This window comes from Pyxicephalus adspersus, chromosome 4 (genome assembly GCF_032062135.1).
Source record: "Pyxicephalus adspersus chromosome 4, UCB_Pads_2.0, whole genome shotgun sequence".
Lineage (NCBI taxonomy): Eukaryota > Metazoa > Chordata > Amphibia > Anura > Pyxicephalidae > Pyxicephalus > Pyxicephalus adspersus.
In genome coordinates this window covers 138,576,369-138,594,389 of record NC_092861.1, presented here as the reverse complement: position 1 = coordinate 138,594,389, position 18,021 = coordinate 138,576,369, and the positions used below count along the sequence as shown (strand labels likewise).

Here is an 18,021-nt window from a genome sequence, read left to right as displayed (position 1 = left end):
GAGGAATTGCAGCAGGTTGCTTTGTTCAGTATTTAGACAGCCAGCACTTTGATTTAGGGCAGCATTTCAGCCAAACATATATTTGTACTTAATATTACTGAAGAATTATTCATGCATTACAATGCTATTTGTGATAAGAGTGGGTGGCACTGGATTTAATAGGTGGCTACACCTGACTAGTCATTGCTTCAAGAGACTAGGTACATTTAAAACTATGCCCTGCCTGGTATTTGCTGTAATGGTGTTTCTAAAACCTAGATTACTTTAGTGATTTTCCAAAATCATAATACAGAGTGGTAAAAATTGGGAAATCTAACAAAAGAGAAACCAGTTTATGAGGGGCCTTCCTCATGTAATTCCTTTATTGACCCATCTAATCTGGGGTCTTGTCAGGCTCTGTGGATGCAGATCTGGGGTGAGCAAGAAGCTGACGACTTATTTAGGACACATTGCTTTTCCTGGTGTTCATTATGCAAAGTCTTTATAGTGGTATAAATCTAAGCTGCTGTTCTGTAGTTGGGCCCAGTAATCGTACCCTCTTCTTTATCCCATGCAGAAATTTGAATCTCCCCAGCTCAGCCTGACAAGCACAATCTCAATGAACTTGGAGAAGAGGTGCCTACAAAATTCCAGATGGAATATTTTGGTTGGGCTGCCTTCCTATTTTAGGTGACTACCACAGAGTAAGATTTGGGTGATGACATTGTTGAAGATTTAAGCCAGACTTTTATTGTTGGTTTGGGATGGTACAGTTGTTTATTGATAGCACAGAGAGTATGGCAGGCCTTGCCTTTCAGTGCCTCAATCTCTGTTAATATTGTTGTATTAATGTCTAAGACATTAATAAGAAATCTCATAAGAAATCTCTGCTGGTGCACAGAGACTGACAGAGGTTTTCACCTTTAAATTATATACTAAAAACCAATGTGTGTTATGCAGTGCTTTATGTTGGCATATTTGAGTGATGCTAAGCTACGCCATGCAATTTTCTTGTGCTAGTATTTCAATTATTATTATGATCAATCACTGAAGTTGAAAACAATTCTAAACTCAGTAACTTAACTGAAATAAAATTTAAAAAATTTACCTATTCCAAATATTCATCTTCACAGAAAAAGTATTTTACGATTAAAATACAGTAATTACCTAACTATCCTATTTTAATTGGTAATTTTTAATGTATAGTTTGGCCTTAGTAAGCCATACCCCTTATTATTGCTCGAGTTCTATCTCAGAAAAAAGGAGAGGAATGTTTAACCAGACAGGAGGGGTGTTGGACTAGATCTATGAGATTATAGAGTGAAGTGGGCAGGGTGTATATTGCCTAAAATACTTCCTGTTATAAGATTGCAGTGGTGTAGTTGCATATTATTTTAGCTCATGGGTATTAATAATAGGTATGTCCGTGCCTTGTTTAGAACTAAACTGATATTTAAAGTGGTACTCCATGATACAGCAGTACACATTAAAAGAACATAACGATGAATGAAAAGCATGGCTGCAAATACAAAACAAAATCAAAACACAAACACACATAACTGACAAAAAAAGCATCTGAAATGGAAAAGGAATTATCCTGAAATAGAAGCAACACAATTTTTTGCCAAGAAAGACTCAAAATGATCTATATAGGAAAATATCTAGTTCTGCAGCTTACACATGCTAATAAAGCATTCATGAAAGAGGAACGCCAAGGAACAGGAGCAAAACAGAAAACCACACAAGGGGAAAATCAAATAAACACAATACATAAATATATGTGAGTGGACTGTGGGAAGGACAAACAGATTTATATGGGAGGATGAGAGAGTTCCAGCTTGGAAAAAAAAAGTGTACAGAACATAGAACATTTTAAGATGAATTCCAGTCAACAATAATACATACACAGTTACATACAAAAAGTTATACTGGCGATGGTCATTGTGCCACCTTTAAGATTTGGATGAAAACTTAAAGGTAGAACCTTATTTTATCAACTTATTCATAAAAAAATAATAAAATGTATATAAGGCAGGGTTATTCAACCTAAAAAGTGCCTAAGGGCACAATTGTACTCCCCAAAAGTGGAAGGCTGAATCTTTTTGGTCCCAAAAGAGTGGATTATGGTAAAACTGAGAATTGGGGAGAAAACTGAGGTGTGTTCTAGGAGTGGTTCCCTCAAAAAAAGACCATTTAGAGGCTCTGGTTTTAGGGGTTCATCTCAGTTCACCATGCTAACAGTCAAATGCCTAAGAAAAAAAAAACAGGTAAAAAAAATAGCTTTCTCTGTCCCAACCATTGCTGAGGACGTGCCTTGGTGCCAATACAGCGTTATGTGGGAGGAAGGTAGAATTTGGTTCTTACTGTTCAAACTCTCATTCAAAAAGTAAAAAAAAATTCCCATATTTGGCATAGTTTTATGTTGCCATCAGTCTCACTCATCTAACCACCAAAAGTGACTGAACTTCAGAATTAGATAGAGGTACAATAGCAGTGCAATACAATATGTGGAGTGTATGACCCATTACAAATCCACTTACAGTCAGAGCAATATACCCGTACTGTATAACTCGCTTGTCCAACAAAAAGGACAAGATAGTATAATGGCAGCAGTAGAAGAAAAGTCAATCCTCCATTGTGACTAGCCAGGAAAGTAGTAAAATAAATGTTTTGGGGAGCTGTAACGGAAGTGATCCTGGCAAGTGTCAGCGTACTGACAGCGAGGTTCACCAAGTATCGGTCAGGTCACTTGCTGGTTGCTTGAGAGTTTTTGGTTAATTGAGTTTGGAATAATGAATTTACTGTATATTGGGGTTTGCCGCTCCACTGGAAGCTAAATAAAAGATTATGTAGGACAGTGAGGGGTGGAGTAGCTGGGCCAACACACAATGTATGTACCGATTTTCTTGAGAATAAAGGGCTTTGGCATGCAAGGAGACATGTGCTAGGGAATCAACTCTCCTGGAGTAGTAAAATCTCTAGGTTCAAAAATACATTACAAGCAATTCAAAATCATTTATGGAAAGGAAAACCACTGCAAGTAAGCAAATCAAAAATTTGATCTTTCTGGGCTTTTACCTGAATGTTTTTAAGCAAGTGACAAGATCTCTTTAACCAATCTTTTAACACAGTTTTAAATGTGTCACAGGCAACACAAAACAATCTGATGAACGCTGGGCTTCCCTATCTTACCTCCAGATCAGATTTGCTACAAAAGAATTAGAGATATGGGCGTCATAAAGCACAATAGGTAACCACATCGAGGATACCACAAGTCTCACCCTGCTGCATTGCGTCCAAAGCTTCTCTTGTGACAACACAGGAAACCGGGGTGCGGTTACAGTGCATCACTGTGCATCTAGACACCCTAATACAACAGATGTTATTGATATCTGTCTACAAGCTGTTATGAGGCATCAAGAAATTGGAAAATATGTGTTGGTCTGGATCTAGTTCTAAAACAATTTGAGTACACCATGGAGGAAAATCCCAGGATATGAAACAGACTATAAGGGATTTTGTATTGACCTTGTTTGCTCCACTTTTCACTTACAATATGATGGCAAAAGAAAGGTCTGGTTAGGGACAAGACATTCCATGCTCAAGCACACATAAATGGATAGAGAAAATAGCTCTGCAATGCACGATATTAGATCATAAACACTTGCCAAGATTTTTTTTTTATTATTATTTGTTTTATTCTTTTTTTGCATCTCAGCCTATTGTTGATTTCCTGCAGGGCATTTAATGCAATGTTTGCTTGACATATCTCAGAGGTGGTTTCCTGATGGTTACATTAGTGGTCCATGCTTGAGTAATGCACTAATAGCCTGTGATACTGGGTGAGCGAGCAGCAGTACAGCTCACAAAGACAGAGTTGTCATCCCCAAGGCAGGAAGTGTCTCAACAACAACATGCCCTGCGAAATCACTAGGTATTTTTTTTAATGAAATCTGCATATTTATGTAGTCATCAGAATAGGAGACAAAGCTAAATCTTTCAATAGAGACACCCGTTCCTGTGATAGCTGTCCAAGGTCTAGTTCACAAGGGTTTCAGCCCTTATTAGAGCAGCATATACAGCAAGCATTTGACAATCTTCCAGGGATATGTGTTTCAATTAAGTTCATTCTCCACCAGGGAATGTTTCAGGGAATGTCAGATTCTCTGCTTTAAAAGTGGACCGCTTTAAAGTGGAACTAAAGTTCTGAAAATTGAAAATCTGGCTGTCAGGCAGATGTACATTGCAGAAAGGGACAGGAGATGTCCCTTCAGCAATAACTGTTCTTACCCACCTGATTGCTACCCAGCTGTCAAATCTGTTGCCAAAATACCCAGGTATCCCTGTGTGCTTTGCGTATGTCGTTAATAAATACATTTCTGTGTGCCTGTTTGGGAGTTATGTCATCCTGGCCATGGCAGATGGCAGAAGAGCGGGATATATAAGAAAAAAAGAGAGAAGATGGCAGCACCCCTGTAAGAACAGGAACAGGTGAGTATCAATGGGTTTAGTTCCGCTCAGGTCTGTGTTTATCACTTAAAACTCGAGCTGAATAGGTATTTTAAAGATTGGCAAAAACTCTGCAAATACTTGTAGGAAAGAGCAAATTACAAAATAAAAATTTCTACAGCATAAACACTACTTAGATGTCCAAAACTAAAATCAATGGAAAAAGTATTTGCTAGAGAGGCCTTAGCAGTCCCTGAGGATTTGACTCCTTAGGTTAGCATCTAATTGGCCTTCCCATGCGCTCATTGTGCCAGCCTTGACCCACATTCTGCACTCACATACCTCGATTGCCGCCTTTTCCAAGATAATTGCTGATGGTAGTCAGGATGTCGATAAAAGCCGCCCTGGTTACCAAACACGGATTTTGCCTGAAACATCAAAAGAGAGGAAAGTTAAACACTAAGAGCCATTTATTTAAACACAGGGATGCTGTATGTTTTATATAACGATGACAGAAATTGTATGTTTTATATAATGGCGGCAGAACATAATCTGTAAATGAATCAGATTGCCATCCCCTGTGGCGATGAGATAAATATTCTGGAACACACAATGATTGGTTCTGTGTTCCCCAAGCAAATGTATTTCTTCAGTGTAATTTAATCTAAGCCGCGCGCATATGATTCTGATCAGCACATGAGCTGCAAAGCTAAACCAGCAATTGAAAATCACATTATATCGATAATTAGAAGTGCTCAGGGCTGCTTGGTTGTTGTCAAAAGACAGAAATGTACATTTTAAAGATTGAGGAGCTCAGTTATAGGTTGTTTTCTTCATAAAAGCCTATGGGTATAACTGGCGTCAGGCGGGAGCACATCTAGGTGTTTTGCAGCAGGGTCATTTTACGAATTAAAGGTGAGGTCTATGTCAAAATATTGTTAAGTTAAGGTGGATGTGGACATGTTAAACAGCCTGGTGCTTTATCTGCTTTGCAGATCTTGTCACCATAATGTGTACCACATGCCACCATGTGTAAGCAGTGTGACTTGGCTGCATGTTGCTGGATCACCATAGCGTTATTTTATGGTGCGGCCCTTTAGACCACATATTCAAAATGTAGGCAGATGAAATTTTGACAATAAATATTATTTCATAGTCATGTCACTCACTGTTCCTAGAATATGTTTTTAGGATGAAGGAAAAAAGGAATCTCATGCAAAGAGCATGAAAACTCCATGCAAGGACCCTAGTGCTGCAAGGTGAAAGTGATAACCACTGAGCCGACCCTATTTAGTTTGTTGAAGCAATGTGTATAAATGAAAACTGAATAAAAAATATATAGCATAACTGTTTTCATCCTTTTGCTATAGATCAATGCTGCTGATCTTTTACAGTCTTTCTATGTCCACTTCCTGTCCTAAAGGACTCCAAGTAGAGATGGTATTGTATTTCCCAGACTGTTTTCTGATAATAGTGGGTCATATCTGTCCAATGTGTGGTGAAATGGCCACTCCATTCTAATAGTGTCAATTGGAAGTTTAAAGAACAAAGTGATGCAGAGACACAATTGCGAAACAAAGACTAACTCTTTTCATTCAATAACGTAAAGTGTCTAAACAACTTTGGTAAGACCACCAGGTGCAGGACCAAAAAGCTGCAGATTTCACATATTAAAATCCATTTTAATGGACACTTAGGATCCAGCCACTAAATAAAAAATTGCATTAATGTTTCCAACATACCTCCTGGTATTTGCAAAGCTTAGGGGAGACCCTTCTATTCCTAACCCTTCCACCATAACTATTCCGGACCCAGGGGAAAGATTATTCCCATCCCCACAATAGGGATTGCATCACTTTCATATGTAGGTCTTGGCCTATTCAACAGCCCCACCCTCACTTTCCTCCTTTCTTTCTGTTTCACTAAACAGATCTGATTTTACTTATTTGATTGTTTATACATTCTTTTCCACTCCATGTACAAAAAATAGACATGTAATATTCTTCTTTTTGTTGTAATCCTTGCTATCTGATTCATTGCTATTGTTACATTTTCTTCCTGCTTTAACCCAAAAAAAAAATTTCTTTGAAATAGAAAAAAAAGAAACTCATGTTTCATGTTACCATAACATAGTAAAGGATAAGTGATATTTTAGTGAGTAAAACAACTTTTAAATGCAAATATGGACCTGCACTTTCACTTCTTACCTGTTTAAATTTGAAGAACCAATTTCACCATTAAGAAAATGGGGATAATGGCCAGGTGGCAGACTTTTAAAAACTCCCCCATGGCAGAGAGAGCATTGAACTCAAAAAAACAGTCTTTGAGATTTCCAAATAGGTTTGCAAAAATAATTTCTGACAGTTATACACACAAAAGTTAGAGGGCTTTGCTTTTTAGCAGAATGACTAGGTGGACATTGTGCCACTACTAATAACAAGATAACCAATGACATAGCTCTTTGAAAGATCAGTCCTATTATTATAACCAAGCAAGGATACACACTAGAAATTAATGTTATATCCTTATTGGCTTTACATACTTGTTATCAATCTCTCAACCATGGGCGACCTTTAAGATCTGAGAATTGGAGGGTGCCAAATTTCTTGACCTAACGCACCTAAATTTAGAAACCCATTAATTATATGAATGAAGATAACTTATGTACATACTAAAGAGCCAGTAGGCAATGTGCACTACAAGGTCAGGAAGCAGACAGGGCAGCAACACAACTCCAAGAGTTTGCCTTGGAACACTAAACAACCCATTGCCTGCTATGGGCTGACCTATTTCCTTTAGACGCTTCACTATAAACTCTAATCCGCTGCTCAAGAAGAAAAACAGTTATTTTCTCTGGTGTTCCTGAACATAAAAATGTAGTAGCACGATTCATTCTATAAAGCACCTTTTTGTGGATGCCTCCACTGCAATTAATAACACCAATCTGTCACATCAAGGAAAAGTTCCTGGTGTTTATTTGCAGTTATAAGTGAAAAGGCTAAAAGAGGGGATGGAAGAGAAGACTGAACCAGACACAGGCCTTGGACAGTTACAACACCAGAAAGGTGATCCAACAGCAATAATCTATGGTGCCAACGAATACAAATGAAACAAGATGTATATTTCCTTGCCTGGGACATAACATATTGCAAATGTGAGCTGGAGGCTGAGAGGTCTTAGAAAACACAACCCAGATACAGGCTTCTACAGAGGTCCACAGAGCTTCTGTTTGCTATGCACATACAGGTTAGTCCAGCACTCTCTGTTCTGCTGGCAGGGAGGAAGTGATGTTATCTCATCTCAGTGCATTTATATATCGAATCTGGAGGACATACCGTTACCCAGGGATGTATTACAAGGGGTTATTTTTCCAATGAAATGCCAGAAGAAAACCAAAGCCCCACACTGGCATGATACCTGCCATACTGACTTGACCACTTGTTTACCTGGATTTGTCTGTTAACCACCCAACCGTTAAACCCGACCTTGGTTCGGGTTAAAAAAAATTGCAATTATCGATAAACCCGAACTTTTCTCACTGTATGAAAATACAGTGAGAAAAGTTCGGGTTTATCGATCACTTACCTGGTCCTGCTGTGATCATCCAGCGTCGTGTTCGTGTTCCAGCTTTGATCTCCCTCTCCAGCGTCGGGTGCCTTTTCCGAGAAGAAGAAGCTGGCAGGCGGAGAAGAAGCCGGCCGGCTTCTTCTTCTTCGTCCGTAGCGTGTACGCGTCCCTCGGCGATGACGTCGGCGCGTATGCGGGAAATTCAAATTCAAACTCATTCAAACACATTTTGTATTGGATTGAATACAAACTCCTGTATCCAATCCAATACAAAATAATTCAAAATAAATACAAAGTATGTAATTGGTAAATTCAAACGCTCATTTTGTATTGGATTGAATACAAAGTCCTGTATCCAATCCAATACAAAATAATACAAAATATATTTATGTGGTTTTGTCTATAGGTATGTGACGTTGGACTCTGTTTTGAAATTTACCACACTAGGGAGGTGTTTTAGAAAAATATATTACTATACATTATACCGAATTATCGCATTTTCAGTATTTTTCATTTATTTATGTATTCTTGTTTAAGCTGATTTTTGTGTCTTTTATTTAATTTTATTAAAAGTATTTTTTTTTTTTTTTACATGATTGTGTGTTTCAAACATTTTTTATATTCATGATATCTACTAGAACCCTGTAAGACATATTTCTGTAAGTTACAGGTCTACAATTTAAAAAAAAAATTTCATGAAAAACAGTGTACCGCTATTGGTACAGAAATCTAGACCTCAGTGTAACGCCCAGGTGGTTAAACAACTGGATCAGAGTGTACCAACCTTGTCACACAGGAATCCGATGGAGACCGTCAGTAACTTAGTAAACAACACACAATGGTGATCATCAGAAAAAACACCCCGTGAGGTGCCATTGCTAGAGAGACTTCTGGAGCCAGTGCTAGGCTCTCTTATCAGACACTTCAGCCTGCCCTGCATACACGGAAGTATGGAAGATACCAAATTTCCAGGAATGATAGAAAAATGTCCAGTTAGACCAGAAACACTGGAAAAAGCCAGATATTTACCTGCATGATGGATTGTTTTTCAAAGTGTTTATTAGCATCATAAACATTTTGAGGCACTAAAAATAGCATAAATTGAAATACCTGCAAGTCCTGTCAATAATACACTTTCTGCCCCAATGCTCATTTACAGTACTGTTTGTTTTGAGGAGCAGTATTGTCACTCAAAGATTAAAGAACACTTTCCTTACCTAAATTTCTTTTAAGACTAACCAATATTCTGCACTTTATGAACAAACATGACAAAACACTTTCATAAGTGATGATATTTAATACATAAGACATCAAAATCAAGGCATGTTGGCTCAGTGGTTAGCACTCTGGCCAACATACATAGTGCGTTAGGTCCCAGGTTCGAATCCCAGCCAGGACACTATCTGCATGGAGTTTGCACGTTCCCGTATTTGTGTGGGTTACCTCCAGGTACTCCGGTTTCCACATTCCAAAAACATGCAGTAAGGTTATTTGGCTTCCCCCTAAAATTGACCTTAGACTAAATAAAGACATATGACCAAGGAAGAGGCATTAGATTGTGAGCTGGTTTGAGAACAGCTAGTAATATGACTCTGGACTTTGTAAAGCGCTGCATATTATGTCAGTGCTATTTAAATATTGTGTAATAATAACAATCAAAGCAAAGTTCATATTTATGATTCTGCTCTCCTTCTGCTCCAGCAGTCACTAGACCAGCAGATATTGGGGATGCAGCTCCAAAATCAGGAAGCAAAGCCCAGTCTACACCAAGATAACTGCCTCCATGTAGACACACAGCATGGAACAAGACACAGTTGTAAGCTCTTCAGGGCAGGGTCCTCTCCTCCTGTATCACTGTCTGTATTTGCAACCCCTATTTAATGTATAGTGCTGCGTAATATGTTGGCGCTATATAAATCCTGTATAATAATAATATTAATAATAATTGTTTGTCAAAAACAGAAAAAATATACTGCAGGCAATACTGGGTTCTAGTCCTTTGCGCTCGATTTTCCTTTTTGGACACACTTTCTATGGTTTATGTATTGGTCTAATGTATCTGACTTCAGATTGTAAACTTTTTCAGGAAAGAGTGCAGCTACATGTGGCTGTACACCATAAATAATTTTAACTAGGGTGATAGTTCCCTTTTCTGAATTCTATGTAACCATTCAAGTGTCAGAATATATAGAAGGATCAACTTTATTAGCTCTGCAACATCCTTTAACTTTAGTTTAAACATACCTCTTGGCCAGCCACAGTTTGGCTTTCAAGCTGTCGGTGATGTCACACACCTCCCGCTGAATTCGTTCTGAATTAGTTGTGTGTTTTGCCTCGAAGAATGACTGGAGCAAGTAAAAAACCTAGATGAAGTAAAACAGAGAGGAAAAAAAACTTCAGAAATTTGCCTTCACTGTAAAAACATGTTTTAATCCCCAGATCCTCTGAGCCCACTTCTCATCAAAATACATCCTTTGATGAGAGAACAGCCACCTGTAGCTGACGAGTGGAAGCGAGGCTTTCAGCTGGAAAGACTGCTCCTGCATCAGAATGCCTGAATGTACTAGGCCCAAATCCTTCCCTTGTTTATAAATCACGGCCTGTGAGCTTCTTTCACACAGAACGAAAAAAGCCAAATTACCTCACCGTGCCATCAAGATTTCCTAGTGAAGTCACATCCTTGCAATTAAAAACAACGGATGACGAGCCAGAGTACCTAAATCCAAATACAACAAGTTCCTTACAAACTCTGACCCATGCTCATATAGTCTGACTTTACTGTGGCTAAAGGCATTTGCAGTATAGATCATGAAAGGCCCTTTTGAGTGCTTCCCTGCCCTTAGTCTAAAATGTAACCATGTTTGCTATCTTTAGAATGGCACAGAGGTTGCAGTGGGATTACAGCTTCCTTATGCCATTGCACTGCTGCTTTGGTGGAGACACTACAAGTAGCTCCTTCCCGTGACAGTCCCATAGAAAAGAAATGGGGGTGGCAGTGACAATACTACTCAGCGCCACCCAATGTCAAATCTGCAGCAAAGAGGTGAAAGTGACTGTGTGGCTGGTATCTTGCCAGCCTTCAAGTGCTACTTTGCATCGCATGATCCCAAGGCAGGTCCTAAACCTAGTCTTAATATACAACACAACTAATTCATATTCAAATCTGACAATGAAGAAAAAAAACGATAAGGGTGTAAAGACACAAATATTATCACAAAGGTTATTGTCCTGCAAATAATTGCAAGCTATTGATTGGCCATAAAAATGTCCGCTAAACAGCTAATGGAACTATATGACCAAGAGATAGCAAACAGGTCTAAAGTTACAGGTCTCTATTAGCAAATTCATATCAATCACATCAATCATATAAGTCCATATGCCCCAGATTACAAGACGGAGAGATTTTCTTTGTCTACTGTAAGTGTATGGGTTGTCAGGATACAGGCCTGACCATAGAAATTAAATGACAAATAGGCAGTACAAGTCCACTAGAAGCAGCAAATGGACAGCTCAGCGTTGGTTGCCAGAATACATGGCAATTTTGCTTTCCCCTCCACTTGCCAGGAGTGAATGAACTCCTGCACGCCTGAAGGAGGAAAAAAATTGCAGCACCTTGCGATAAAATGAGGAAGTACAGTTTAGTTTATTTCTGTTTTAACTGGTCAAAAAATTGCAAAAAACAGAAAGAGGCATCCATTACGAGAAGAGAAAGTGATGGCAAATCAAATCGAAGCAGAATTAAAGTGATGGCAAATCAAATTGACAGCAAAATAAACCTGTTGTATATACCCCATCCTATCTAAAACCCTAAATAGTTTAATTTTAATATTAATAAAAATTTCAAATAATTTTCTAACACAAAAAAAATGAAAAGGTTTTTGCATTCCAAACATGGTTACTAAGGGAATCCTAAAAATTAAAAAAAAAAAAAACGCTAATATCTCATTTCCTGCATGGTTGCCTGGTATTATTATTCGCTTGCTACATAAGATTCATTTTTGGTGAGAAAGCACTCAAAGAGATGCAAGTGTTGCAGACTGCAACGAAGTTAGAATTTTAAAGTTTCCATAGGTAAAATTATATGTGACAATCATAAGTGAAAGAATATCGCAGGAAAAAAAAGGCACAAAAGAAAAATACTTGGAAACTGACGGCAATGTGGCACGTTTATGATGGAACTGTGTGAGTTTGCTTTCAAGGAACCTGAACACTTAGAAATGACTATTTGTCTGGTACAAAATGGGAGTACGTGTTGAAATTTTCCACTGTAGCCATTTCTGGTTTTTGTTTCCTATTTCTATTGAGTGTTTGGTTCAGATTATTCTGTTTACTCCAGATCATTTTCCATTTCCCCGATGGAGGCAGAGGGTGGGAATTAGACGTGTACAGATTATTTTGTTAACCAGGTCAGGCATGACAAGCACATGGCATAAAGGCAATTAAATAGCTAGGTACATTACAAAGATCTCTGTCCTGTTATACAGTAACACAAATGATGATAGGGTTTACATCAGGATGAACAGCTGCAATGAAGTTTGCAGTCATGTGCTTGAAAATACAATGACTAAATTTAATGCAGCCTTGTATCTAATAATACTTCTTCAAATGTGTGTTGTGTAAGTACTTGATTGGTATCATCCACTTGTAGTCCCTTTTACAGTAATGCTCAGACTTCAAGAGGTAGAAACAGCACAGGGAACCAGTACTGCAGTGCATATGTACTAATGAGGAACATATAGATAGAAAATATACTAAATGAAGTTATCTCTGCCTGTATCGTTCACTTAACTGAAGGGCGGGAGAAGACCTGTAAATATTTCTAAACTGCTGAAACCAACTTTTAGCTTACACAAGCACAAAAGGGTAAAGTAGAGTTGCAGGGAAGTAAAAAGACAGCAAGGTGGACATGAGTTCAAAACTGACACTGCTACCTCTGACTGCCATTTTCCCAAATTTTGGAGTACGATATGGTGATAATGTTACGATGCTGCTCACAGTTCCCCTTGCTGGGGAAGAAGCTGTTCCTGAGGACCTGCAATGCAAGCATCCCCCTGCTTTTGACATATTTATCAATAGTTGATCCCCAATCTCTGTTGTTGCTGATTGATCAAACAATCCCCCCAAAACAACAAACAAACTAGCTCTGACATGAGACCATGAAGCCATACATAACTATCAAGATTGCCAGTGTAGAACAAGGTACAGAAAAACTGCAATGGGGAAATGATCGGGTGCCTGATTGGGAACCTATAACATATATTGGCGACTACTTTTGTGCCTTCTGCTCACTTTTTTGTCCACAGTTTCCATAATTCATACAAGCACCACGTAAGAAGGGATTGGACTTTTAAGTGAACCCATTACCCTTTCCAAAGAGAGCAAATTATATTTTCACTATATTTGTATGCCTGCAACTAAATACACAACTGTATTGTCATTGTTTACCACTATTCAACCATTTTTGTGCTGCTGGACTGCCAGATGCAGCAGAGAAAAATATGTCTCAGGCCAGCTGTTGACACAATAGGCTTGATTTATTAAAGCTCACCAAAACTGGAAAAGATAGACTATCATGGGAGGAGAACCTGGGTGATTCCGCAAACCTGGTTACCAGGTTTTAACCATCTTCTCTTGGTGAGCTTTAGAAAATCAGGCACCAATGAAGGAGAAGCAGCACACTAACAAGTCATCACTCTCCTTTCTCCTCCAAACAGAATGTGCAATGCAGCAGAAACTAATTACACATTACTTTAACATATAGCTTTATCATTTACTTAGCTTCAGTGGTCCGCATAGAAATGTTGCAGAATAAGACCAGTGCTGGGCACAGGCAGTGATAATGTTGGGGGTTTACCAACTTTTCTGAAACTTTGTGAAATTGAGGAAATTCAATATTTAAAATTAGAAAAGAATCCAATGTGCCAAAAATGAAAATCTACTTTAAATAGACGCATAGAATCATCAATAAAGTCATCTAAAAGCTCATTATCTGAATACCCTCAAAAAACAAACAACAAATAAATCAGAAAGGAAGGAGAAAAGGTCTTTAGGGCACTATGAGTCATCTTGTGGAAGACGATTATTTGGGATTTATACAGAGGCAATGAAGGGAAACACTGCTACGTAAACTGTAATTACATATATTAATATGGTCTAGATTTACCCTGTTCTAATTTAGTTAAGTATTTATTTATCTTCTACAGATGGTGGAAATGGATATATCCATTTACTTTAACATTCCAAAAAGGGTGGATCCCTTCAAAGAAGGCTAAGCCAATTCATCATGAGAAGGCATTTTATAACATACAGAAAAGGACATAAAAATGTTCCAATACTAACATGGAAATTATATAATTTTTTCTGTTATGGTTCGGTTAGGGAGAAAGAAAAAAAAAAAGAGAATGATCAGGAACTTCTAATGCACTGTGGGCTTTTACATAAAATAACCCGTTTTGGAGAAGAACTATTAGATACACTTCAGGAGAATGTCAAGGCCCTGTAGCCTTCTCTTGCCATTTTATTAGAAAAACTATTAAGAATACGCAGAAGGCTGAAGAGCAGCTTTTACCAACACAAAGAAATATTATGGTTTATACAGAGCATATGGCGACACTAGGAAGCTCCTACGGTGTATTGCTGCTCAGCACCCTTCTTGTATGGACAGGCTTGCTTTATGTTACCCATATGCAGAAAAATAAATTAAATTAAAGGTGAACTTATTCATACCAAAAATATCTTTTATTATGTAAAAGTAGTTTTAAATGGAGTATTCAGTATATCACATGCTCTCCCAATGGAAACTTTAAGCAGCCACACCAACAAATTCTACAGAGCCATTGTTATAGTGCATATATGAAGAAGAGAAATTACAATAAAAAGCCGATATGCAAAAATCTGAGAAATGTAAAATTAGTATTTAAAAAAGGTTATTGCTTGCTTTTGGGGGTTGTGTATTTTTCCTTAGGTTGACCTCATGGATCAATCACTAGGCATGAGCGAAATTTTAAAATTCCATCTTGCGGCGAATCAGGCCGTTCTCGCTTACTGAACATGTAAGCGAGAACGGCCTGTGTAAATTCGGCCGTCGAGATCAAATTTTTTGGGACCTGCAAGAGCAATCAAGGGAGCCGAGCTGATAGAATTGCAGCCGCGGTACTCCTCCTGTAATAATTTCCTTGATCTTCCAATGGGTCCGCAAAATCGGTTCCCCGAAATTTTGCAGAACCATCTGAAGTTCGAGGCATCCTCGCTCATCCCTATCAATCACATACAAACAAAATATATGCTCCATGCGGATAAAAGGTCTGGTTTAAAGTGAACCATATCAAAGTAAAACTAAACTTGTGGTTTTCCTTAGAATGAACCCATGATGTTACAGAAGTAAGCCAAGTGTCAAGACAAAACAAAGCTCCAGTGCTGACTTTGTATCCGTATTAGCTTGGCCTATAGCAACTACCATGCAACAAGCAGCAAATCACATCCAATGCTACCATTTTTTTTAAACAATCTGCATCGCTCATTTTCATAGCTTTAACCTCGTCCTCTTTGTGCCACATTTTTTCATTGTGGTGTTTATACAGTGTTTTATTTCGCCAGGCGAAACAGCTGTATTTTTTTAAGGACATTGCCGGGAAATATACGGTCCGCAGTGATGTCAAGTTGCCTCTTTTCCTTCTCTCCGAGGAGGGAGCTTAACAGGGCGAGCATTGTTTAAACCTCTCCCTCAGAAACGTGAATATTTATAGTGTACACATAATTTATACAAACAGGACCAAGGGCATGCAAGCAAACTTTTTATGACTTTGGGTCAGTGTGACAGGAGGTGGAGAGAAAAAAGCTTACAGAAAAGAAAAAAAATGCAATTATGTAAGTGCTGGGAAAGGGTGCTATGGAAAGCGTGTTAAATCACTTGATGCTTGTGTGTGTTTTTTATATTTTAAAAAGAAGTCTAGCAAGTGACAAACATGTCGTAATTATTTTCTGTGCCAGCATTTCCACAGCAGCTTCTATTGTAAAGTTTTTAGAAGTGTGAAATTAATCTGACATGAATACTAAAAAAAAAAGAAAAAAAAAGAAATCTGCAAGGACTGAAATACACAGTATAAATTGGCCTATTCCAAATGGTGCAGACCATATGGAAGTTACGGATATCAATGTTAAATGCTCCTTGTGGGCAAGAAAATAAAGCAGGCACAGTTATGGATAATAAAATCAAGGGTCGAACAGTCACTCAAAATAAGGGTTCCAGAGTCATGTTTATAGAAAGAAAGGACCCCACACAACATAAGGCCTGAACACATGTTATTTTCTTGGACTGCACAAATACATTTGATATCTTATGGAAGCCATAAGTAGATACTTGCCAAAAAAAAAACAAAAACCTTTCAGCTGAATTTATTATGTTGGCTTAATAAACAAGAGACTACACAGAGCAGCAAGGATGAAAAAAAATTAGAAAAACCGTGGCAAACTGATTCTTATGGACGAATTCGGAGTTTGGCAATACTTTAATAATAAGCAGTCTGTAACCAAGTCTGTGATGGGATATTGGTAAACATAACTTGATGTGGTAGTGGGCCCTGGAGGTATTATTTTGCCTTTCCAATTAATTGACCTAAATATACAGATTTGCTCACCTGTGCATTGTCTTCCGTGGATATATTTTTTCCAAACATCAGCAATGTAAACTGTTATGCTGTGGCCCTTAGGCTGAGAAAACACGTTCAGTAATTGTCGTTGGAATCAGGAAGGATTTTTTTTTCCTGTTGAGGCAAATTATACAAGGCCTTCCTTTGGACCAACTATGTCTATAGGGTTTTATATCTGGGATATGTTTATTTCCCTAGTGGTTGAACTTGATGGACTTGTCGTTTTTCAACCTAACCTACTATGTAAATATGTTGGAAAGGATCTTTTCAGGATCTTCTTGAATTAAGGCTGCTTTTTTCATCTTGGCGTTCAGACCTGTACGGAAGTCCATTCTCATGGAATTTCGAAATTCAAGATTTTCAAGGACTCCCTGAGAAGTAAAGTTGCCCTCCCACTTGACAAGCTCACAAAAAGCTGAAGTATTAGGGTGAAATTTAAAAAAGAATATATTTTACTTGCTTTAATCGACTGTTTTGTAATTGTGAAGTATGGGGCTGCCCATGGTGGGCCTCTTATAACTGCAAGGTTTGCTTCAATGATCATTTGTCTGTATCTTTGTCAGCATGTATAATAGCTAAAAATATTAAAGCTGATAAAACCCTAGCTACCATTTGGGTAGGCCCTTACACCACAGACATACAAGATCTGTGTTGTCACTCAATAGGGGCATCAGAGCTGACTCTTAGGAGAAGCTAGCTTAAGAGAGCAGGTGTATGAATTCAACCATACATAATAATGTCCCTAAAACCTACCACTGGGGTTATTATTTTTATAGAAAGGTTCTATAAATATGTATATCTATAAACAATGCAAACTGCTGTGCAACAAATTATTAATGCAATGATCCCTATTTTGTCTTAGCCACAGATGTTCTACTTTTATTCTTTCTATAAATGCAAAAATTTCCATTAAAAAAAAAAAAAGACATTCCAAGCAGTGTCTATGATTATCCTTTGACGTAATCACATTCCTAACTTGCAACATGGAAAAGTGGCGCACAGATTATTCTTCAGATTCAGCTGCAGTGAAAGATGCCTAAATTCAGAAAGCAAGGCAGTGAACATTGGAGGTAGTGCTCTTACTGATGAGGTCCAAATATATTCTTTATTGGTATTAAAAAGTGTAACTCCAATGCCATACCACCTTATTTTTGACCCGATAATAAGAAATCCACAAATACACTGCCTGTTCAAAAAAAAAAAAAAAGGGAAGTAGATCCTGAATCTTTACTGCCCAACGCGTTTTGTAAATAGTGCTTCTTCAGGGATGTGTAAGAATAAGATTCACAGAGCTGATTGTCTAAACATTGTTTAAGTTTTCATTACTTTGCTAGAATGAAGTAGCTATGCAGAGCACAAATTACGATGGTACTAGAAA

The 18,021-nt window shown here is 38.0% G+C and overlaps 1 protein-coding gene across 1 annotated transcript in view; it reads right to left on the bottom strand.

Moving 5' to 3' along the window:
* Window positions 1-18,021, bottom strand: part of THADA (THADA armadillo repeat containing) — a gene marked incomplete in the record, with an annotated part of 349,766 nt that overhangs the window by 87,129 nt on the left and 244,616 nt on the right. Inside the window, 2 exon segments of the mRNA XM_072409779.1 lie at window positions 4,771-4,856; window positions 10,240-10,358. Coding sequence (XP_072265880.1) covers window positions 4,771-4,856; window positions 10,240-10,358 — 205 coding nt within the window.